Genomic DNA, 24097 nt, shown 5'->3' with positions numbered 1-24097 from the left:
CTTGAAAACAAGATTTCTCCCGAATTTGTCATCTCAGTTCTCCAACTGTACTCACAGTACGACGGCAAATCCACCCCAAAAACACGCAATGTTACTGCCGATTTGAACATTCCGATACAAGTACGTCGATGGCTTTGATGGCAAAATTTCCCCAGATGAAGTGCATCAAATTGAATTTAATCCGACAGAGTCTACTCAACGCACTTAGAATTCAATTTGATGTTTGATAATAAGGGGGTATTAGTTGTTGTAGTGTTGATAATGTATTTTTTTATTTGTTTTGTGAAAGTTCAAGGAATTGATCTGATTGTGCGAAAATATTACCTCGACGCAGGGGGACTTGCTTTGCTGGTCAGGCAAACCTTGATCCCTCAGGTTATGACAACGGGCATTTCATAAGGATTTTTGGACATGAATTCCTCATAGTTTAAGCACATGTTACTACTTCGATTTTGTGCAAAGAATGTCGAGAATGGATACCATTGTATTTGTAGTTCTTACCATTTGTAACGGTGAGATTCAATATGTTTGTGTTTCCGAGACAATTGTGTGTAGGCATGCATAGTTTGAGCTGTTATTTTGGACGACCATGTCATTTTTCCTTTTGCTTGTTCAATGTGTGGGGGAGGATTTTTTTTTTTTTTTTCTGTTTCTTCATGAGCAAGCAAGAAAGGAGTAGGCCTTGCTTGGAATTGGGATGACATGTGTGTACAATGAACGAGTTTATATGGAGGGAGAATGAGAGGGAGGATGGCGCCAAAGTCAATGAATGTAGCCCCCATTTTTGTTTGGTGAAGGATGAGCATGGGTATATGATAATTTCATGGGCCAAAGTCAGGGACATCATTGTCATTCCACTAATTATCCACATCTGGAAAATTATTAGTAAAATTCATCCATCAAACATCCGATAATATGGTTTCTTAATTTGGCTAAATTCTACCAAACAACATAAACTATTGGAAAAGAATATCCAACGATATATGAAAAGTTTCATATACGTAAACCCAAGAAAATACTATCAGTGAACCAATCGCACCCTTAGTCTCTTAACCTTTAGTCATATTGTTTTTTTAACTTTAGTCTTACATTTAAGTTAATATATGATTAGTGTTTCAAATTAGTACGTTCAGTTAAAAATCATTAATATCATTACATTTTCTTATTTTTCGTCATATTCACTCTATATCCCTAATTTGTTAGTACTAAATATATAAGTTCATGTTGAAAAATTAGAATATCTGAAGTTTACTAGCTATGGCGTGATGAGAAAAGAAAAACATCAATTTTCATAATGCTTAACTATTTTTTATGATTTTGCTATTATATACCAAAACTTATTAAAAAAAATTTCACCAACGTGAAATAGTACGATTTGATATTTTTGTTTTTCTCTCAACACCTAATTTTTGCAAGTGATGACATATGATATGATTTATTTGAAGATTTCAAAATCATTCTGAACGTTAAAAATATTGAAAATATAAAATTAATCAAATGTCACAACCAAACATTCCCTTGATATGGCTAAAGATGAATGAGAGTTAGTAGTTAGTTCAAATGTTGCTTTCTAGCTTGGGCACCTAGTTTGTTATCGGTTTTTGTCGTGATATTATATAAAGAAATTAATATCATGTGAATAGGATGAAAAATGTAAGCAATAATTTTGGAATGAATATGGTGAAGATTAAGAAAAAGTAATGGTGTTAGTAATTTTTGATGAAGTGTACTAATTTAAAATATTAACCATGAACTATCAAACTTAAGCCAAAAATTTTATATTATTGAGTATTTTTAAAGTGTTATTGACATAAAAAATTAATGTATTTTTTTTTATCATAATTGTAGCTGGTGTATTTTTTTGCTACGTTCAAACTTCATGTATGTTAAGTTGTCAAACAAAAACATCCAAAGTTTATAAGTTCGGCGTCAGACGATAGACATCTCGATCATCACATAGGATTAATTTTGCCGAAAAGTTTAATTATGATAAATTTACTAATGTATATATAGATATTTTTTGATTATGGCAGACTCAGTAACTATTTTCCACGCTGATTCGTAAGCACCTCAAAGAGTGGAATGATTTGCCCAAGAATTTAAAGCTGCTCCATACCCCTGATAATTTGGTCAAGGATGGACGAGTCTCATTCCATTCGACCACTCTCCTTTGGTTAATGTATTTTTTTAATTATTAACTCTTAGGTTTATATTACATTCGTCCTCAAAAAATATACTACTAGTTTTACGATTTAGGGTCATCCCCAAAAATTAGAAAAAATCTAAATATAGAAAGTTTTTAACCAATTATATACCAATAATAATGTGGATCCCATAATCCACTAACACTATTTTCACTATTTTTTTCCTCTCTTTTTTTCTTAGTACTTTTTTTCATCTTTCTCTTACTTTAACAATTGTAGCTTAAAACCCGTGTCATATACAAGTTGTCTATTTTTGAGAGACGGAGGGAGTATTTATTTGCATTATATAAAAAATACTACTCTCTCCGTGTCATAATAGTGGAGTCATTTTGCTATTTCGTTACATTCCATAGTAGTGGAGTCATTTCCCTTTTTAGTAAAAGTCAACACGTTTCTTCTCACTTACTTTACTCTCTCTTACTTTATTCTCTCTTCATCTTCTACTATTTTAATATCCTACTTTATTCTTCATTTACTTAACTCACTTAACACATTTTTTCTCAAATTGCGTGCCGAAAAGAAACGTCTCCACTACTGTTGAACAAATGGAGTACTATTGTTAGAGCATCCGCACCACAGCCGCCACGAAGAGTTGTGCTCGTGCTGACGGCACGGCACACGACAAGCTCGAAGTTGTGCTCATGCTGACGTCACAAGCTTGCTTTTGCAGGTGAGCATTGCTTGGTGGAACGGACCGACGCGCCCAACCCACGTGGCGGGCGAGCGTCTTTTTAATGTAGTTTTATTTTTTTTAAATTCACACAAAATCTGGGGAAAAAAAACTTCCCAAAATAGAGCCGTTTTATGACCCTTTTTAAAAAAAAATCATTTTTTTCCATCAGCGCCTGAGAGGATAGAAATAAGAACATTGATGCGTGAGACCACTGCCCACCTCCAACCACATGAAGATCTAATAGAACATATTTGGTAAAAATTCGATAACGAGTAGTCTGTTCCACTAAAATTTGAATTCATCGACTTGTATTTTTAATATTTATGATTATGCAATTTAAAATTTTTAGGATATAAATGATATAATTTTAAATTTTTAGAAATTTGCAATGTTATTTCGAGTTTTATAATGAAATTTTATAATTAATGAAATGTTTTTGGAAATTTATATTTTTATATTAAATAATTGAGCATTGAGACTCGTGAATTATAAGTGAGCCATTTTTCTTTTTAGAAAAAAATTTATTTTTCTTATTTTATTATTCTCTTACTTTATTCTATCTTTTTCTCTACCTTCTCTCTTATACTTTACTTTTTCTATTTTAACTTTTTAAATACCAATTCTTTAAATTTTGTGGAAAAAAAAAAGTTTTGTTTATTTAGAGTGAAGGGAATAAAATTTTGGGACTAGCTAAAAGTGAAAAATAAAAGATAAAAATATGTGTGCATAAACAGAGAAAACATGTTTCTATCGACGTGGATGCTATAGTCGTAATCTCGCTTTGAATATTCCATAGAAATCATATGGTTATGGTTGTAGATTCAATAAAATGACGAAATGATGACAACATTTGATCATTATCATGACTCACTTGTTTCTATCTTCCAATTTCTCTTTCCTTCTTCAAACATTCTAAATTCATCATTCCAATCTTCATCCCAACCCCACACTTACCGATTTTTCCGATTCAACGAAGCAAATATGTGGCCAAAAGGAGATGAAGAAGCCGATATCGATCGCCTGCCTGTCGATTTATTGGCGCATGTATTCTCTCTCCTCACTTCCTTCAAAGATCTGGCTCAGTAAGCTCATTCAATTTTGATTTTCCACTTCGTTTTCCGAATCGCGGTTACGTATTTTGTGTTTGTACGGCGCAGGAGCAGCGGCGTGTGCAGGAAATGGAGACAGGGGGTGAAGGAATCCCTGGCTCGGAAGGAATCGTTGAGTTTCTCCGGCTGGAAAACGGATGACGACTCCACCACTCGCCTCGTTCAGCTGGCCTATAGCCTCAAGGACCTCGACATGTACTGTTTTTCAATTCCTAATTTACACGCACGCTGTGTTTGTTTTTATGCGTATTTCAGTATTTGCTCTTTTGGTTGATTTTTTTTGTGAACAAGTCGTCTAGGGTTTGATATTAGGTGTTTTATTAGTACGAAACTATATTTGTTGGTATCAATTTGGATGAATCGTAGTGTTTTCGGAATGTTGTTGTGTTGGAATAGAATTAGAGTATGATCATTAAATTCAATCAAGCTTCTTCTGTTTTTGGTGATGCAAAATTGTTATAGATTGAAAGGAAGCCTCACGGAGAAATTATGTTGGCGAAATTTAAGTGCTATGCTAAGTCTCTGCTTTTGCAATGCTCTGATTTGTGTATAGATCTTTGTTGTTGATTTAGAATCATTTTCTGTCTTATTAATTGAAATCACATAATTTTGTTAATATAGAAGAGAGCGGCTATGGTCTCTGTGTTTGCTTCTTGTGCTAATTTGCTATGGAAATTATAGATCAAGGAGCCGATGGGGCTGCCAAATTACTGATCACGGGCTGAAGCAGTTATCCACGGCGAAATGTATTGGCAATCTCTCTTCGATTTCTCTGTGGGGTTCGACAGGAATCACAGACATAGGAGTTGTGCAAATGGTATACCGTTGCTATTTCCTCTTTTCTTGTTTGCATATGAAGGTATCATTCGTAGTTAAAACAAATAATGGACCATTGATGAAGAGTAAGAGTGCCATTATTTAACTCTTTACAATAATAACTATGAATCATGTAGAGAACTTCATTGCCCTTACTCTATCTTGTTGAGTTCTTATACGCAACCTAGAATTCCCACCACCATCCTTTTTGAGCCAGTGCTGATTCACACATTGTTTCTCCTGCAGATTTCTAGAGCAACTTCACTGCATCACCTGAACATTGGTGGTACGTTTATCACAGACGTGTCCCTTTTCGCCATTGCAGATAGCTGTCCTCATCTCAAGGTACATCTCATCTTAGAGAAACATGATTCTGATCTATTATACATAAAATTAATGCCTAGAGTCTACTTAATGAAGTAAGAGGTCTCATCAATCTGATAATCGTTCGAAGCTTAGATGTTGTGATTTCTCCATCCAGACTATCATCTTGTGGGGTTGTCGTCATGTAACTGAGGACGGGCTTCTAGCTCTTGTCAATAAGTGCCGTAAACTTGAGTCCATAAACGTGTGGGGAATGAGGGTTCCTTTAGACTGCTTCATCGGCCTACTTACTATCAGCCCGGCCCTTCAAATACAGCCTAAAGGGATAGCGATACATGACGAAACACTTCATGCTTGGCCTGTCTATTGATGATTACATACAACTGCATTCTGCTTCTCAAACTCCATTAATGGTGAAATATCTCTGGATTTATTGATATGAATAAAAAAACATGATTCTTCCTTCAATTGATGAAGAAAAGATTGCTTGTATCTATCTTTGTATGTATCGATTGCTTTTGTTATATGTTATTTGTGATTTGCTTTGTGAAATGTCATTAAATTGTAAAGAACTTTGAAACTTGTATAGTATTCAATTCATCGCATTGCTTTTGTACTGATGAAACCTTTTTCCTAGGTCAAGAGCTGCTCAAATTATTAAAATATGAGTTGTAGAGCTAGAAAATTTTTGGTTGCTTGTAATCGATAAGTTGCTTAGATGGATGAATACGTTGACTATCCGTGATAGAAGTGGAATAATTGAATGTTTAATTTAATGAATGGGCAAGTTCAAAGCGTAATAAATTGGACATTTTATTTTAAAGGTATGAGTCATGTTGTCATATAAAATACTGTTTCAAACCTTCCCTAGAGTGGAAGGAACAGGTTTTCTACTACCAAAATATTCTCAATCTAGTCAATTTCGTATTTACTACTACTACTACAAAATAATTCTTTATGCACGAATTGACAAAGTTATGCTTTTTTTTTTAATAATCCTTATACTATTGTTTATCCATTTTAATATTCACTTCGAATTGTCAGCTAGCAAAAAATACCTGTCTGCGCAATCCAGAACAATTTGGATATAGGTTCTTTCATAATTCAAAAAGATTCAATTTGGATCTGGTTGGGCTCTGTTTTTTCAGTTTCGGGTTAGCGCAGCTCAGCCTTGCCTTTGTATTGTTAAGATACATATAAAAAAAGACTTCTATATTCTTCTTGAATACGAATACTTTTATTTAATTGTGGTTATTTAATTGTTGATGTGTTAAACTTAATGAAATATTAATAATATTATAAAGCATTTTCTTAAATTAGTTTAACAAGTGTAAATTGTCCATATTTCAAAACAGATTATTATCTGGTTAAATAAAAATTAAAAGAACTAAGTTCAGATTTATTAATAAGTCATATACATAACTTTCAATTTTTTTCTGTTTTTTCCTCCAATTTTTGAAATATAAATACATGAACTTTGAATTTTTATGTTTTTCCTCCGATTAAGAGTTCCGATCAAATTGAAGTTGATGTAGAAAATACATATTATTTTATTATCTACATGACAAAAAATGAGAATAAAGAAAATATGACATGGATAAAAAGAAAACCTTAGTCATTTGTCATCTCTTTACCGTTGGTTTTCTCACCCTTTCACCATTACTTCTCTCAATATTTTTCCTCGCCTTGGACGATGACAATAACTTTAAATGGTGGATAGAATTTTCGGTGGTCCCAAGTCATCCAAATCTTCTAGAGAAAAGTGGCATAGGTAAGTTATGTGATCAATATTTAAACTATGTTTTGGTAGGGTTTAGTGATTTTCTTATTCTTTTGTTGGGAGATGCTTACTCTGTTTGATAATATATGTAAAAAGGACTTATTATTACTTGCTACTCCCTCCGTCCACCATTAGAAGTCCTATTTTATGGCGGCACGAGTTTTAAGAAATGTTAAGAAAAGTTGGTAGAAAAAAGTTAGTGGAATTGGGGTCCCACTTGTATAAATTACTTTTAAATGAAATCTGAGTGAAATGAGTTAGTGAAAGGTGGGACCCTGTTACCATTTATGGTAAAATTGAGCCGAGACTCCTATTCATGGACGGACTAAAATGAAAAAACGGGACTCCAATTCGTGGACGGGAGGGAGTATTTTTTAAATTGTGGTACTCCAAACACATGCCCAATTTATATTAAGACCATAGTTATTTGATGGAAAAGTAAAGTTGACATATAAAATGGATTGCCAAAAGTTCTTGAGTGTGTTTAGATTGCGACCAAACTTTAGCGTGAAGGATTAAGCAATGAAAATTGTACAAAGATATGCAAGTGAAGTCAATAAAAATAGACCTTACAAAGCTGAGGTCATTGCTGCAGACCTCTTAAGAGGATCAATTGAAGAACATTATGGCTTACTCAAGAGTTACATAGCTGAACTAAGAAAATTTGATGAAGGGCTGATTTGATTTGCTTTTGGGAAATGGGGATGTTTTTGGACTACATAGGCTTTAGTTCGCTAGTGAAAGACTTCAAGATGAATTGCAGGCCTCTGATTGCACTTCATGGCTACTTTTTAAAGACTTTCTTTGGTGGAAATATATTTAATTGCTTGGGCTATAGTTGAGATAGATAATGAGCAATGTTGGATATGGTTTCTAAGAGCATCTCCAAGGGGAGAGGTACATGGTGAGGTAAAGTCTCATAACTACTATATTTTCTTTCTTTTCATTAAAAACCCTTCAAGGGGGAAGAGTGTTTGAGAATGTAGTATCCCTTTTCCCATTTTAAAGAGGTATCTTTACTTCTCCATCAAATGAGGAGTAAAATCTTATACCTACCATATTTAACTTCTTTTTTCATGAAAAATGATTTATGTTTTGGAATGCATCTTGTACTATTTTTTTTATTTTAGAAAATAACTTACCTTTTAACTTTGGAGTTTGTTACTTTTTGGAAGAGTATATTTCCCTTTTGAGAAGGTAAATAGATGATATACCTTTTTTATACATCTTCTCTATGCTCTAAGGTGTCTCATTGAGGATCTTAAAATAGCAGATGGAGCGGGATGGACATTCATTAGTGATCAACAAAAGGTATACGTTTATGATTTATTTCCAGTGATAGGAAGAGTGCATGGTCGACCCAAGAAAAAGGGAAGAAGAACACATGAGGAAAAATATCCTAAATTTCCTAAAAAAAAGGAGTGAAATGCAAATGACTTGCCAAAACTGTCACCAACAAGGGCACACTGCAAGGGTTGCAAGAACAATCGAGTTAAAAAAAACACTTAAGGAAAAGGTAGTGATGTTTCCTCTAATACCTTTATATAACTATATTAATAGCTATATTTCTATATGATTCACTGGGGTAAAGGGGAAGGCATACAAAGAAAAGTACACAATAAAATAGCTTAGCAGGCTCGAGCCAAGGAACACAAAAATTTGTCAAGTGAGGGTATATCGATTAAACTTAAAGTTGTTTTGTTAAATCTCATTTTTTAAAAATTTATGTCTGTCATAATGTATACTCCCTCGTCTTTGAAATTTTGTCACATTTTTCCATTTCCATCATTTCCACAAAATTTGTCACATTTCACTTTTTACCATTTTTAGTAGTGGGTCTCAAATTCCATTAACCCATTCCACTCACATTTTATTATAAAACTAATACTTTAAAAGTAGGACTCACGTCCTACCAACTTTTTCAACCCACTTACCATTACATTTCTTAAAACCCGTGTTCGGTCAAACTGAGACAATATTTAAGGGGCGGAGGGAGTATTAATCAGATGTCTTCTCACAATAAGGTAACGTATGTGACTAAGGAGATTCTAAGAATGTCAAGATCAAGGATTGAACATAGCAATGTCATTAAAGTTCGTTCAACACAAGAGAGTCAAAACGCACCAACACATGGAACGATGATTGATTACAACTTTAAAAAAAATGTACTCGTTTTTGTTAATTTTTGGTGATATTTATTTTGTGAAATTGTTGTTTGGATGGAAAAATGATGAATTTTTAAAGTGCCATGAAATAACGAAGAATTTGAATGGAAAAATGATGGAATGAATTTGAAATTTGAATGGAAAAATGATAGAATGAATTTGAGTTTTTGGCAAAATATGTTTTTGTGAATTTTTTATGATATCTTACAATGAGAGACAATGAATTTAGCTAAGAAAGTTTGGAAAAATTCCAGAAAGTTCCATTCTGACTTGGGAATTTTTTTTCAAAAGTTTAAAGGAAAAAGTAGAATATCTCGTGTATTTACAAGCAAATAACTTCATTTTATTGTAAACGATGTCGCTCAAATAACTTCATTTTATTGTAAACGATGTCGCTTTGATTGCCGACGTTTCTGCCATGTTGACACTTTCGGTGAACACTTCAACTTTAATTTGGAGAAAAATTATATTTTAGGGAAAAATTAGAAAAGTCGAAACATGCGTTTAGATTTTAAAAAAAATTCAAAAGATAAATGCACTATTTCCTTTTTAGTCTGTCCCACTTAAAATGCTACCCACTCATTACTTAACTCCAGTCTCAAAAGACAGCTCGTGGACGAAGAGAGATTACATTATATTCCTAGTCAGCAGTCACGCCATCTGAATTGGCAAATTAAAAAGACATGTTTGCGTTCAATATTAACTATCTGTAAATGTTGCATCATTTCATGAGCAAGTTTTCACTTAAACATGCAAAACTTCCAACAAGGACAACAATGCTAAACTACTTTTTCAAAATAAAATAAAAATCAGACATTGGAATTGAAAATAAATGATTTATAATTGCAAGTGGAACATAGAAGAGGTGCTTTGTATGCAATAATAATAGTACTAGATTTTCATGTCTAACAATAATGCTGTATCCACACTTTTTTGACAATCTCCACAACTCAACGACCAGCAAACTACACGGTAAAATGAGATCAGAAACTCATGCCACAGGCGCACACGTAGAATGGAAGAAGTATATATAGAAAGTGGCCGCACCTCATAGCATTTGGCCTGTCTTCCCTGTCGCTCTCTCTATTCCGAGCTCCGTAGTTGATTCCTCAATGTCTGCTGTAAGATAGTATCGTCTTATCTATAGCTAATATATTCTGAACCCAAAACTTCAGAGGCTACAGCAATAGGAGACCCTAGGTTTAACTCATCTGTGCACCTCAACGGAGCTTCCATGTTTCGATCCTCATCAAAATAAGCAAAAGGTTATAAGGACCAGAAACAAGCACATGAATGACACACCAGGAGCATTGACCGCTGATGCGTCTCCGGATAACTGAACAGACCCAGAGAAGCTTCCAGCATTGCCTGTAGTTGTGGAGCTCGTGTTAGGCATGCCAACAGCTTTGCAACTTCCAAAAGGTGCTCCAGCCTGCAATAAGTTCATTTCAAAGGCAGCTGTATCAAGTTTTAAAATGGAACTTTGTAGTCGTATCAAATGAAAACTCTTGCAACCTAATACTATGACATAAGTTTCCAGCCTTTCACGATGGGAGATGGAGTAATTTAGAGGGAATGTTTCTCACTACGGTACTACAATAACAGAATTGTCCACTCATTGAAGAAAATTGTTGCATGAAGCAATCATAGCACAGGCGTATTTCACTCACAAAAGAACTTAAGATGAGTGGTTGTGCTGCACCAGCATGAAAAAAGATCTTATTCATCAGCAAGGACATTTAAGGGGGTGTTCGGTTTGCAAGATTGTATCCGGGATTAAATTTGTAGTGTGTTTGGTTCATGAAATTCAACCCCACAACTCAATCCTAGATGGATAATCATGGGATAATTAGTCATAGCTAACCCCCTATGACTAAAATAATCTCACAACTCAATCCTAGACAGTATCTTGGTATTATTTTATCTTGCAAACCGAACACCACCTAAATGGGACCACGGGTCCTGGATTCAGTCATATTTAATTGCAGGCAAACAACACTTCCTTACAATTAGCATCAATTGTTGGTAGTTATGATTGTTTCATGGGGGTTTTTTAATCCATGATTGCATGATCGTCTAGAGGAAAACTGGCATGTCACTACAAGGCACCTAGAATTTTAGGGCTTAATTTGGATCTTAGGTTAAATCAGCATTAGAAGCTATGTTCAAAAAATAGAACAACCTTTTTGCTGGCACAATATCTTTTCGTATGCAAAACAAATTTTGTATTGCAAAAACATTAATGATAAAGAGCAGAAGATCTTTTTGATTGACGAAACTAAACTTCGGACAAGAAATGTCTATTTTCAACAATAAAAATCCCTTTAGACACAAGATATGGACAAACCTGGCAAGCAGAGACGGTTGCACACCCACACAATGTCTGGCCATTCATTCGATCCAGATCATCAAATACCCCTCCTCCATCACTTCTCTGCAAATTGATAGCAAAACCAAATTATTATTTAAAGTAGTAAGGTATTGAAATTCAAATGGAAATTCCACTACCATGTAAAAGTTCACTGCCACAAAATTGGGCATCATATTCCCAGCAGCTTTGTAACAAGTTCCCACCATATCAGCAAGTGGTGCAGAATGCTCCTTGCAAGCTTCACTTTGAACTGGAATAGTTGGGAAGTAATTCATCAGAAACAGAGAGGCACTTTTCGAGTTAAGTGGCTTTGATTCCTTTCTGTTAGGGCACGATCCAGGCACCACCCCTGGATCTCCCGCTGTAACAAAATACAAAACGGGGACTTGAATTGCATGACCACACTAATCCAAATGCAGAAGCAAACCTCGATAACAATTCCATACTTACGTTCATTCTCCACCATGTACTTCCACTGGTATGCAATTCCTTCAGACGCCTCTTTAGAAGAATCGGAAGTAAAAACTAGCAGCCTATAGTTGTTCTTCACCATGGTGTTGACAGTGGGCCAATCCGCACCTCTCCTTGGCATTTTGGCAACGGGAAACCAATATTTATCCAAACCAGCCTCGGCAAACACCCGTGTCAACCCTTTGGGCGCACGAACATAATCCTCAATTATGATGGTAACAATCTCCGAAGGGTTCTGTGTCAAGAACGCTTCCACTTCTTTCAATGCATCGACTGCTGGCTCCTACTTATTTCATTTCCACAGCAACATCACAAACGACATAAGATACAGAGAATTGAAGTAAAGAAAGACAAAAAAAAGGCCCTAGTAGATTACAAAGGCAGTGAAGTTGTAGCACTGGCCGCGGAAGGAATGGCAGAGCCAGATATCATTCGCGAAGTCGTACATATCCAGCATCAACCCCCTCACTCCATTCTACACATGAAACCAATACAATTAGATCCTATACAGAGGCGGTCAGGTAAAAATCAAGTGAAATGAGCATCATACCATCAGCTGATTAGTAACAGAATCCTCCTGATTGTAGAAAGTGACTCTTTGAGCACCAGTCAGCAGAGGCGCATCCACAATTGAGAAAGCATTATGAGTGAGGAGCCAGGAGTATTTGTTAAACGGCAGTCCACTGACCTAATAATCATATTCAGTAATTCCACACACACACACAGTCAGAATTACAATAAAAAGAAGAGAGATAGAGAGAGATGAATGAATTAGTACCACGGAAGTAGGGATTTGAGCTTGGCCTCTGATGCAGAATGGCTGCGATTTGGCGAGGGAGGGGCAATTGCCGCAGTAAAGGCCGTGGGGGCAGTCATTGGCGGTGGAGCAGGAATTGAGAAGCTGCGGGGAGAATTGAGGTGAAAGTGGGGAGAAAAGGGGGGAAATGGAAGGGATCGGGGAAGGGGAGAGACCTGAGGTTCGGCGGTGAAGAAGAGAGCTGTGATGAGTAGAAATGTAGCAGTGGTGCATGTCCTCATCATACTGCGGCTGCTGCAGAGATGAGAGAGAAGAGTGTGAGTGAAGCAGCTATACTGAAACTATCACAATTCACACAATCATGAATATTATACTGTACAAACACCTGTGATTCACTGGGATTGTGTTTGCTGCTGCTGCGTCTATCTCTCTTCTTCTTCTTTCTATCCGAAACTGGAAACCCTCAACATACACAAACAAGAAAATAAAAGCCAAAAGGGAAAGAGGAAATAAAGGAACAGATATCACTTATATTATGGGCAATGCATATTAATTTAGCTTTGTTTATGTTTAATTTAGTGATTTTGGAATTGGTGTGAATAACATTCAAGCTTTAAGTGTTGGTAGTTAGGAATTTTGAATAATTGAACATGTGTATAAACTACAATTGATGGAGAGTGGCGTACGTAATTAAATTAATTAATTGCTAGCATTGACTACCAAAATTAGTAAGTACTAGTAAATCAATGTTTGACAACAACTAATGTTCTAGACTAACGTAGGAGTATTATTAAAACCACCAGCAACTTGGTTTATTATTAATCATTTTTCTTCACTATTTATTAGTCTCGCAATATATTTTACTCCATCTCTTTGCAACTTTATCTCTTAACAATCTATTCACTTAGGATCCTCATTTCATTTTATATTTTTTCCAGCAAACTTAATTTAAATTTAGATTAAATATTATTTTAAAATTATAAAAATTACATATAATTCAAATCCTAAAATTACAATTTATTTCAAGCATTGAAATACATCATCCTAAAATTGAATGATTCGTGATAATCACCTACCACTACTAAAGAGTTGAACCAGAAAAATGTTGAGGGAGATCGGCCAATGGCTGCCACATCTCGTCAAAATGTGCTTCATTAGATCTTTAGAAAGTTGGGTGTGGGTGGTGGTATCGCACGTCGATGCTCGAATTGCTAATTTCTCGCACATTTGTGGCGGCGCACCCCGACGTGGCAAACTGCTTGCGGTGGAGTTATAGGGAGTTTCATTGGAAAACCAATTTTCCAATACCGATCATTCGCTTCCGATTATCATTTGTGCATAATAATACACATCTATAATGTCGGCGAAGTTTCGCACGGAGCTTTGATGATTGAGAATCGTGCTTGTAGAACCCCAAACCTCTTTCAGCATCTTTCCGACTCTTACAACTGCGCAAAAAAAACTTGTTTAGAGTCTTGCGGCACAGGAGACACAGGAGGGTTCGCGATGGCTTTCTCCCTATCTCTTTCTTCTTGCAACAATTCTGCCAGGATTTGAAGGATTTTTCTCCATTGCATTAGCCATACTTGAATTTAGAATCAGAAAGGAAAATTTTTACAGAAAAAAATGAGTAAGAGAGTTTCTTTGGTGTAAAAGAATGTATAATGATTAATGAGGTTTTTTTAGATGAGTTTATAATAAATTGGATGAGACAATAAGAGGGTAATGTTCGAAAAAATTGAAATTTTTTATTAATTTTTATTTAAAAAAAATAAAATAAAAATAAATTGAAATGGTTGAAAATCAACCCCCAACTGCCACACACCGCATGGGGTGGGGGGCTTGGCACGCTGGCTCGCCAGCCTTCTCCCCCCCTCCCGATCAAGCTGCAACGCGGACTCGCCCATAACTCGACTAGTCGAGACTGACCGAGCCACGCAAGAGCCATTGCAGCTGCCCGAAATTAATGAAAAAAGTGCTGTACAGTGGGGCCACCGCTTCTTTATGCTACATTTGAGTCAGAGCATCCGCAATGGTGCATAGGCCAACCATTCTCTCCTCTGCCACGTCAGCAACACTAAAAAAACCACCTGCCACGTCAGCCATAGGCCGCCCGCAATAAAAACAATTCAAAATATACTACATTTACGGAATTAAAATTACGATTAAAATACGGAATTAAATTTAGACACGTGTGCGGGAAAATTCATTTATTGCATTTAAAAAAGTTACATAGATTAAAAAAAAAAGTACATGCATAATAAAGAAAAAAAACTATCGTCGTGCAGTCCTCCGTGCCCACAACTCTTCAATTATATCCTTTTGGAGTTGAATATGAGCATCCACTTGGCGCATGTTGGCAAATTCCTTGAGTCGGCCGGCTTCATCGAGAGGTACCCCCTGTCGTACACTAGGGGTGGCCGTTCCGTGGCTTGGACCGGCTTCATCGTCACTGACCCAACTAGTCAGTTGTACTCCTTCGTCTTCGACGATCATGTTGTGCAGGATAATGCAGGCGTACATTATCTCGGAAACGCATCCGACATCCCACAAACGCGTTGGGCCCTTGATTGCCGCCCATCGAGACCGGAGCACACCAAATGCGCGCTCCACGTCCTTGCGCGCCGACTCCTGTCGTTGCGCAAAGTAGGCCTTCTTTTCATCACTTGTTTGTCGGATCGTCTTCACAAAGATCGGCCACCGAGGGTATATCCCATCCGCCAAGTAGTAGCCCATATCATGCCGGTTGCCGTTGGCCACGAATGAGACGGCTGGACCGACGCCCGGCACCTCTCATATTATCATTATAATCCATCTACTGAAATTAATTTTTTATTAATTATAATTCTTCTCTTTGACGTCAATCTTTTTTCTCTTACATTAAAATTGGTACTTATGTACTATCAACTCTACTGTATTTTTTGGGTAATGAAATTGCCTGCAAATATTTCTTACTACATAGTACTACTACTACCATATACTGCTGATTTTAAGCAGCTAACAGAAATACGTGTAGGTGATTTTTAGATTATATCATTATTACTAGAAAATAGTTTTTGTAATCACTGCTGACAACATGCACCATAAAAATCAAAATAATATATAACAAGAGTCTAATTTCACGATGCTTAAACATATAATATGTCAATAAATTATAATTAACCAAAGTATTCGGATAAATTAAGTTTATATAATATAGAGAAATAATTTTGAGTCAGAAAGAAATTTGAAAAGAGATAATAAGAAATCTGTGCGATTGCTTTTGTAAATTTATAAAATTATTAAAAATAAATTAACTTTTCTGGGAATATTATGTGAGATATGCAAGAAAAGCAAAAACAAGATAGATGAAGAAGAATACAACATAGTTTGGGAGTCTAAATGAAGAATTGTTTTGAGTAAAATGTGAATGAAATGTACACCATTTTGCTAAATGAATCGTAGCAAGTGATGCATTTTACATAAGAATATATATAAATATATTCAAAAAAAAAGGAAAACATGGACTACGCTTGTATTCTTTCCCGCTTTGATGAGGATGAGTATTCTCAGCTCACTCAACAGTCACCACCAAAAAGAATCGGTTTAGGTTACTCTGGAGATTAACCTTTTATCTCCAGCAACTAATGATTAGAGTTTCAACCACAAGTTGTCGCAAAAATCTATCTTCCGACGCTTACGTGTGCTTTTTCGCACGCCCACTTGAAGGTCCGCAGTCTTCCCTCTTGCTCCCGGACGCCTCCGGCTTTTTAGCCCAGGCTGGAGCTCTGTCCGCCTCGTACCTATAATCATAAAAGATTTCTTCTCCAGCGTTAATCCGTTCCTTCGCAAATATACCCACTCTGTGATCTCCGGCCACCATTATCACCTGCCAATTCATTTTGTATCATGTTATTGTAAGCACAGCCCATGTTTTTATCGTATCTTGCCACTCAGTTTACCTTAGCATAGCAATTTGGATCTGGGGAATGGTTGGCGAACTTCAGCTTGTCGCCCTTGCGATAAGCATCAAGCACAAACTGAGCATGAGTGGAAAATCATCATTAGTCACTTTCTTCCAAATTAGTAGTGTATTAAACAAATATTTTTTGAGTTATTCTTGCCTGATCATTCAGATTAAACAGAAATGAAGAGTTCTCTCGGTCATATATCTTCCCACGCTTGTCAGCTTCGCGATGTGAAATTAGTTCGCCAGTATACTCTCCGAGGTATTCATGCTTGCTAACACTATTCTGCAGTTTTTTGAAGTGTAGGGGAGTTAGGAACGGGATAAAACTTATCCTGGTGACAAACAACACTATTTTCTGGAATAATTACCTTCAAGAAAGCTCCCCAGCCAGATACATCAGATCTTCCCAGCAAAACCTACAATTGAATCAACAAGCACTGCTATTAGAAAGTTTTATTTATCTAAAATCAACAACTTATTACATCTGCAATTTCAGCAGAGAGAGAGGTCCATACAGTAAACAGTAGCTATGCACACCCAAGAAACTTACACAATATAAAATGATGTGATATCAAACCTAACTGATAATGTGAGCAAAGCTGAAGAGGAAAGTCACTTACCCTCTGCTGTTGTTTCAAAAGAAGCTTCATATTCCTGCACTCGTAATTATCACCTCTTTGAGGAGGTATCCCAAGGGTGCCATCACCGCAACTGCCAAGCCAATTCAGATAATATTACAACTTGCCAAAGTGAAATTAATCTTAAAGAAAGTAAACACATGCATTTTACAATCCACCAGTTACTGGATTAGACTGGACAGAACAAGAAAACACCAGCTGACTGATGGGCTCAATCATTCAGGTTTAGATAGATGTTGCTTCAAGAGTTGCCAACCCATATCAAAACTACAGAGCAAAGACATCCAGTGGGGGGCAGATAGAAACCATTAACAATGTAAAAAATGTAATAGTATTCCAGATGTATTTTTGTTATCTACTTGCTTGTTTCACTCAGTCGTTAAACATTCCGTGGAAAAATGTGAAAAGATTTCTGCCAGAAATCATCTAGAAGTAGTTCTCGTGTTCACAACTCAATAGGTATGTCGTCACCTGACACATAATTTACCAGTATTTTATCTCCAGATTGAGGTCAAACCAATCTCATCAAGCTACACATATCACTAGTATTGTAGATAAATAGATAAGTGGCATCATTCCAGTCTTCAATGAAGCAATTCCCAGCATATATATACAAGTCAAATCTATTAAGAATGTCTTGACAACTAGGTGACATTAAGATCATGTCATATGCAAGTCATAGTGTGACCTCCAAAAGCAAGCAAGACCGCCATCGGATAGTTGAATAACCTTGCTTGCCCCCAGAAAATTAAGCAGATAGGATAAAGTCTTCACATTCATGCCAATGCCTTTAAAACACAATGCCAGTGGTGATGGGAATTTGGGGAGCTCAACTCAAAACTTAACCTAAACGTGTATAGGAATTTTCTTGTGAAAAAACCACTATAGCTCTATCATAGAAAAACTACTTAATAGGCATGCTTCTGTATATTAAAAAAATCAAGTAAAAAGCAACCCACACTTTTCTTTTTTTAATTTAGTTCCATATGATTTGACTTCTAGACCTCATGCCAGGAAATGGACAAAATAATGAAAAGATGTTACACCCTATCCAGCAATTTCGGCAGACATCTGGATCACATTCCCTATCAGCAGCAAAGCATGGGCATTGACGACTTCTACACTGGCTTTTGGCACAGTGACATCCTCTGAATCGATTTTTGCAACTCTTTGGACATCTGCAAAGAGATTATATACGGTTCAGACAACTTGTATGTTCAGATATAAGTTAAAAACATAACTGTATCACAGGAACTACAGTTAGCTCACCCGCAGTATTTCTCACAGCAGGTACCATTTACAAGACATGGACATGTTTTCCCACATGCAGTTTGGCATCCACATGGACTATACTGTCGACAAGGCTGGTCCTTCCTTTCAGAAATCCGCTTTCTGAAGGATTGGTATCCTGCAGATTTCCATGTGTACTTTAGGCGACGAACTCTTCCTTTTCTGCGTAAAAATCTTGATCTTCTCCGTGCACCACCGCCCTGTATAAAAATCATTGAAATTTGTTCCACTGCACCATAACTCAAAATACAGGAGAATGGACAGAAAAGGACTTACCACAGTCTCAGTACCGTCAGCTTTTAGACAGCCATCAGAAAGGACCATACCATCACCATCTCGAGTGATTATCCTGTTCTCAGAACGATGCATGTATTTGAAGATCTCTGAACAGCTCTTCAAGCCACTCATGAGATTCCTAGCAATCAAACAGCTGCATGACATACAAAGTCCATCCTCAGAGCATAGTTCTGGTGTATATGTAACCAAGCAGCTTGTAAATCTGTCAAAAAGACTGGCTAATCTAAAGTGCAAAAGATCTTGATAATATGGATCATGAAATTCTGTTCTGCATTATTCCATTGATAACTAAGGGATCTAAAATATAATGACCTGTTTGCCAGATGTGAATGTATAGATATGCAACTGGTGATTTTCATATAATTTACTGCAAGCACAGAAGGGTTGTAATAGCTAGCAAACAGAAGCAAACTAAATATGGTGTTTAACCTGTTGCGGCCAAATATCTGAATGCCCTTTTCATAAAGTGCTTTTTCAAATGGTTTCCAACTTTTGCTGTCAACTAAATCTTGATTATGCATATTTTCATCAATAAACTCTTCTTTCTTTAAAGTTTCAGCGCTGCTAGTCACAGGCTGATTACTCTCGCTCTCATTTGAGGCACCGCTAGCAGCCTCATCCTGCAAAGATCTGTCAGAGTCTAGCAATGGAGATTCCTTCCTTCTAGACTTTCTAGAACTTGTACATTTGACATTTGGTGGATTACTGTTATCTTCACTTTCTCGACGATCAGAGTCAGATGTTACCATTTTCTTTTGCCTTTTCTTTTTAGCAACAAGAACATTTTCAGCTATTCTCTTGCTACTTCTTTTATCAATGCCAGATTTTCCAGCACTCTTCACTGGCATTGTGATATCATTAGTAGGTTTAACCTCGGATGAAGAAGCACTTTCACTCTGGCAAGACTTTGTTTTCTTCTTGATAGGTGTGCCTCCTTGCTTCCTCTTTTGAATTTGCATAGAGGCAGCATTACATGCAGGGGCAGCTTTTTCTTCAAGATTTGCCTGCCTGGAGCTCAACCCTTCCGATTCAAGGACCTGACAGTTGTAAGTTAATGAGTCCTAAAGAACATAAGTAAAATTATTAAAGAAAAAAAAATCTAAATCTGCAAATATTACTGACTTCTGGTCTAAGGGATACACATGGAAAAAATAACAATGTTAAAGAGAAGACAGATCAGTGGAACTTAGAGGGTACAATCATAGTTAAATTGTTCATAACCTACTAGTTATACCTTAGAAGATTACCTACAAAAAGCACATGTGAAATACTTGTACTGATTCTAACCTAATGGATACAAGAACACTATTATAGAGGCAATGCTCATCAAACAGAAGGCATAAGCTACACTATGAGCAGACCATTAGAGACAAATTGTTAAAACTTTAAAAACATAAACTAAAAGTGCAAACACAGATTACCAATCGATGGCAGCCTGGACCACATGCTTCCTTATCAGCATCTGGACAATTCCATTGTACTTGTTTCTCCACCTGAAGGGAGAAAAATATATTAGCATACCAGCACCACTAGTAATAATTTTAATTTATATTGGTCAACAAATAATAGACCTACAGGAAAGCTCAGGTCCTGAGAACAACCATGTAATCTACAATCAAAAACCTGCCACGGAAGGGAGAATAACTTAGATGGAGAAAATTATGCAAAATGATATGAAATGAATGTATGTAAAGAGCACAAAGTAACAAAATCAGTCAAAATTATTGCTTACTAGACAACGGCGGCAAAATAGGTTATCAAATGAATCAAGAGCGGCATCAAGATCTTTATCAATATAGGGATTCACAAAGCCTTCTGCATTTCCATTGTTCACACGAGACATAGTAGTGTTATTCTTGATATGATCTTCAAATCTTGCCTGTATAAGATGTTCTATGGTGGTTTATCTCTGTAAAGCCAGCAAAACACGAATGGGAAACAGCTGGACCAACGCCTCTCACAATGACCAGTTGTTTTCTTTTCAAGATAATAATGGAACGTAAAGAGATGCAAACTGGTCGATTGTTGGCAATTGAATTGCATACCTTGAGTTCACCAGATCTTCTAGATAGACACTGGCCCAACACATCCAATGTTGTATCAGAAAATCCCATCTGTTTGATGGTCATTCTGCCAGTATAGGAAAGAAACATTTATTAGGTCCCCATTGATTTCCAATGCAGCCCAATTCCGAAGAAGCCAAATCAGCAGGGCATGAACTAAAATGTTACACTCACACAAAGATTATAATATCTACCAGAATAATACTCCATATAGATAGCACGAGCACATGCTAAAAATGGGCCAAATATTGGAAAAGCAGATCTTTGATTGGAAACCAAGATATTATATACTAGAATGTAAACAAAAGCCACCACATGAAACATTGCAAAACTTATGCATGTACCAGTGATTTAGCTTCTACCTAGCTCACAAAGATGACTCAAGTCTGGCCAATGTTTAGTAAGAGAAGAAAAAGATGACAGAAAAGTTGGGTGGCACTTCATGTAAAAAAGCATGTCCAAGCAAACTTAGCACATAAAGAAATGAAAAGAAAGGCCAAAATGGGTCTACAAATATACCAACCTCAAAATATAATCTTCAGATTCTACAAACTCTTTCTTTTCTTCTTCATCATCAACCGCTTCTTCTTCACTGTCACTACAAATTAGAGCTTCACCACCACTCTGGTCATAATAAATACGCCTTCTGCCAACCACAGACTGGTCTTCTGTCATCCTTTGATTTCTGTATAGCAACAGAATAAATTACCTGATTAGAGAACCTATAACAAACAAACCAGAAACAAGCAAGAAAATAAATAATGACAGAAAACAAAGCGGGGTAAGGGGGGTTGATGGATGGTTACAAGGGCCAAGCATCTCAGAGGGAAAATATCTTCCAAAGATTTAAAACATTATCTATCAATCCATAAAGATTCTAGAACTACAATAGCAATAATAGACAACTTCTCACAGATTATTAGAACTGTGGCAGAAAGGTGTTGTAGACTTGTAGTTCAGAAAGGTATGACTACATTATAGTTTTTTCCACCATGCACCTGACAATATTGACTCACCTATCCAAAAAAATCCATGTTGTATATGGTGGCAACTTTTTCACTTCCGGCAACTTAATGGGCCGGACAGCACTCTTGACTGCAATACTGGATCCTAAAAGAATTGCTGAAGAGGCATATCCATCTTCTTGGGAGCTACTACTTTCATTATCTCCATTGCTTGTGCCAATACCATTATGCATATCAATCGCATCTTTCTGTCTCTTTGCTAGCAAATCTACACCTCCATCACCACAAATAATCTTAAAATTTCTTCTTTCCATTGATAACTTGTATAGATTTTTTGTGACATCAAGCACTTTCTCAGCATTTTCTTCAATCCGTTTCTGAGAGGCCAAAGAAGTAACTTGGAAGTGTTAGGTGCTAAAATGAACTCAATAGTCATCAATAGTAGAATTATATGCATTTCACGAATGCACCTTTATATAGGCACAGCGGTCGGAAGCAACTTTTGCCTTTAAAGAGTCAATAACAGATATTATCTCCAGTGTTGATGAGCCATTTTCTTGGTGCTCAGCTATCTGTCCAAGTTACAGAAAACCGAACAAGGTGACATCAGCGACACAATTGAAACATGAGTAAGAGGGAAGTATATTGATTCGTATTTATCCATCTAATTTGGCACATACAGGGTTCAAGAGTCTTTTAACGTATGCTCTTCATAAAACTATGCAATTGAGACCAATTTCAATAAGGAGTACACAGGTTGAAGACTGAAAAGACTTCAAACTCAGTTGTTTAGTAATCTAATGTTATCATTAGGTTGGACACAGCTATTAATTCTAAATCTTGCCTTCTCATCAAATAAATATTTTTTCTAATGAGGCACTCTCCAAGGAGGACCTGTAAACAAATTCTGTCAAATAACATCCACAAGAACAAACTTTGTTTCACCAGATTATCCAACAGGTCAGTAAACTCTCAAATCAAAAGCCACTAGGTGCAAAATACTGTATCATTCTGTTACTATATGCAAAAAAATAAGAGTAAAGTGAGGTGAGCCTCAGCATTAAATTCAACTCCTTAAACTGACAATAAAAAAAAGGTCAATACAAAACCAAAGCGAATCTAAGCTCCAGCCATCCAAAATCACAATGCGCATTCCTATTTAATCACCATCATCACCAACCCAACGAGATTGAGCATTATTGCTAGCAAAACGCAAAGCATCTATCATCTAGCAAATCGAATCGAGTCTCATTCTAAAAAACACAAGACGGAGAAGAAAAAAGGGGGGCGAATTACATGAAGGTCGGATCCGGAGGCGGATGGAGAGGGTTTGGGCGCCGACATTGGCGGAGGAGCAGTCGATCGGCAATGGAGGTCGGATTGCAGATCGGAGTCATGCAAAAGGGGGGGAAGGTGATGGGAATTGGGGATTTGGCGCTTGGAATTTGAAAACCCTAAAAATGGATAGTGAGGAGGTGGCGGATGTGGTGGGCCTGAGAGAAGGGCGCTTTTCAGAGTTGGTCGCCTCCCATACCATACCGATACCAATACTCAACATTAGCTATATAACCATAATTTATGACTTTTACCTAACAAAACTTATTATTGCAATTTGTAGGTTACGAATAATTATGATATTTAATATTTATGGATAATGAAGAGTAGTCCTTTTATCTCTTCTAACATAGAACTTTGTTTACAAAATAAATAGTACTAGTACAAAAGTAATAAAATATTATTATCCACATTCTTCAAAAATGAAATTTATTTTATTTTTGAACTTTAAAATTATAAACTTTCTATTTTAGAAAAAAAACAGTTGGCGTAATAAATTTGAAATCCATATAAGCCATATCTTGCCGTACCAACCAAATCATCCATGTCCTATCTTGTCGAGCTCTTTGGGAAGGCTCTGCCGCCGGCGACGGGACGTGCGCCGGAGATGTTTTATTAGAACTCCATGGAGTTGAATGAAACTGGGAAATTAATTAGTCTAGAAAATTCGAAGACATGAAGAAAATGAAGCTCATGGAGGAGGCGATAATGTTGGGGTGATTGACGAAGGACAAGAAGGCAAGCTTGCAGTCGAGGCAATTCCTGAGGTGTGACATAAGTTTGGAGGCCCCTATTTTCTTGAGAGCCACCATGTCACCGGTACTTCTGTGGTATCGCTTTCCACATTGTCGACACCAAATTCTCTCCAATTTTCTCCCTCAAAATATGAT

The 24097-nt window shown here is 36.5% G+C and overlaps 3 protein-coding genes across 7 annotated transcripts; 1 reads left to right on the top strand and 2 right to left on the bottom strand.

Moving 5' to 3' along the window:
* Positions 1-3715: 3715 nt before the first annotated feature.
* On the top strand, positions 3716-5902 carry LOC125192279 (F-box protein At5g67140). 3 transcript variants are annotated; one of them, XM_048089809.1, is made up of 5 exons: positions 3716-3959; positions 4035-4181; positions 4668-4803; positions 5049-5147; positions 5764-5902. In XM_048089809.1, the coding sequence occupies exons 1-5, from the start codon at positions 3718-3720 to the stop codon at positions 5785-5787; spliced, it is 648 nt and encodes a 215-aa protein (XP_047945766.1). In that variant the 5' UTR covers positions 3716-3717; the 3' UTR covers positions 5788-5902. The 3 variants fall into 3 exon arrangements, with proteins under 3 accessions (XP_047945766.1, XP_047945767.1, XP_047945765.1); XM_048089810.1 differs by lacking the exon at positions 5764-5902 and adding an exon at positions 5262-5403 and having other exon boundaries at positions 3717-3959; XM_048089808.1 differs by lacking the exon at positions 5764-5902 and adding an exon at positions 5284-5731 and having other exon boundaries at positions 3723-3959.
* A 3991-nt stretch (positions 5903-9893) lies between these two features.
* LOC125197301 (PI-PLC X domain-containing protein At5g67130) lies at positions 9894-13244 on the bottom strand. 3 transcript variants are annotated; one of them, XR_007172042.1, is made up of 10 exons: positions 13056-13244; positions 12886-12964; positions 12692-12814; positions 12464-12601; positions 12290-12388; positions 11893-12196; positions 11580-11803; positions 11419-11505; positions 10119-10503; positions 9894-10036 (listed from the first exon to the last, which is right to left on the bottom strand). XR_007172042.1 is itself a non-coding variant. In XM_048096027.1 (9 exons), exons 2-9 carry the CDS (start codon positions 12952-12954, stop codon positions 10321-10323), a joined length of 1227 nt encoding a protein of 408 aa, XP_047951984.1. In that variant the 5' UTR covers positions 12955-12964; positions 13056-13244; the 3' UTR covers positions 9894-10320. The 3 variants fall into 3 exon arrangements, 2 of the variants coding, with proteins under 2 accessions (XP_047951984.1, XP_047951985.1); XM_048096027.1 differs by having other exon boundaries at positions 9894-10503; XM_048096028.1 differs by having other exon boundaries at positions 9894-10503; positions 12886-12961.
* A 2794-nt stretch (positions 13245-16038) lies between these two features.
* Positions 16039-23392, bottom strand: LOC125196221 (histone-lysine N-methyltransferase CLF). Its single transcript, XM_048094645.1, has 17 exons — positions 23169-23392; positions 22343-22444; positions 21924-22249; positions 21431-21592; positions 20890-20974; positions 20577-20723; positions 20420-20467; positions 20266-20337; positions 19274-19881; positions 18824-18977; positions 18527-18747; positions 18304-18435; positions 17240-17330; positions 16988-17035; positions 16774-16902; positions 16612-16689; positions 16039-16538 (listed from the first exon to the last, which is right to left on the bottom strand). The coding sequence occupies exons 1-17, from the start codon at positions 23214-23216 to the stop codon at positions 16347-16349; spliced, it is 2643 nt and encodes an 880-aa protein (XP_047950602.1). The 5' UTR covers positions 23217-23392; the 3' UTR covers positions 16039-16346.
* Between the last annotated feature and the right edge of the window lie 705 nt (positions 23393-24097).

This window comes from Salvia hispanica, chromosome 6 (assembly GCF_023119035.1).
Source record: "Salvia hispanica cultivar TCC Black 2014 chromosome 6, UniMelb_Shisp_WGS_1.0, whole genome shotgun sequence".
Lineage (NCBI taxonomy): Eukaryota > Viridiplantae > Streptophyta > Magnoliopsida > Lamiales > Lamiaceae > Salvia > Salvia hispanica.
Note: the sequence above shows the minus strand (reverse complement) of the source record. Positions and strands in the feature narration are given on the sequence as shown.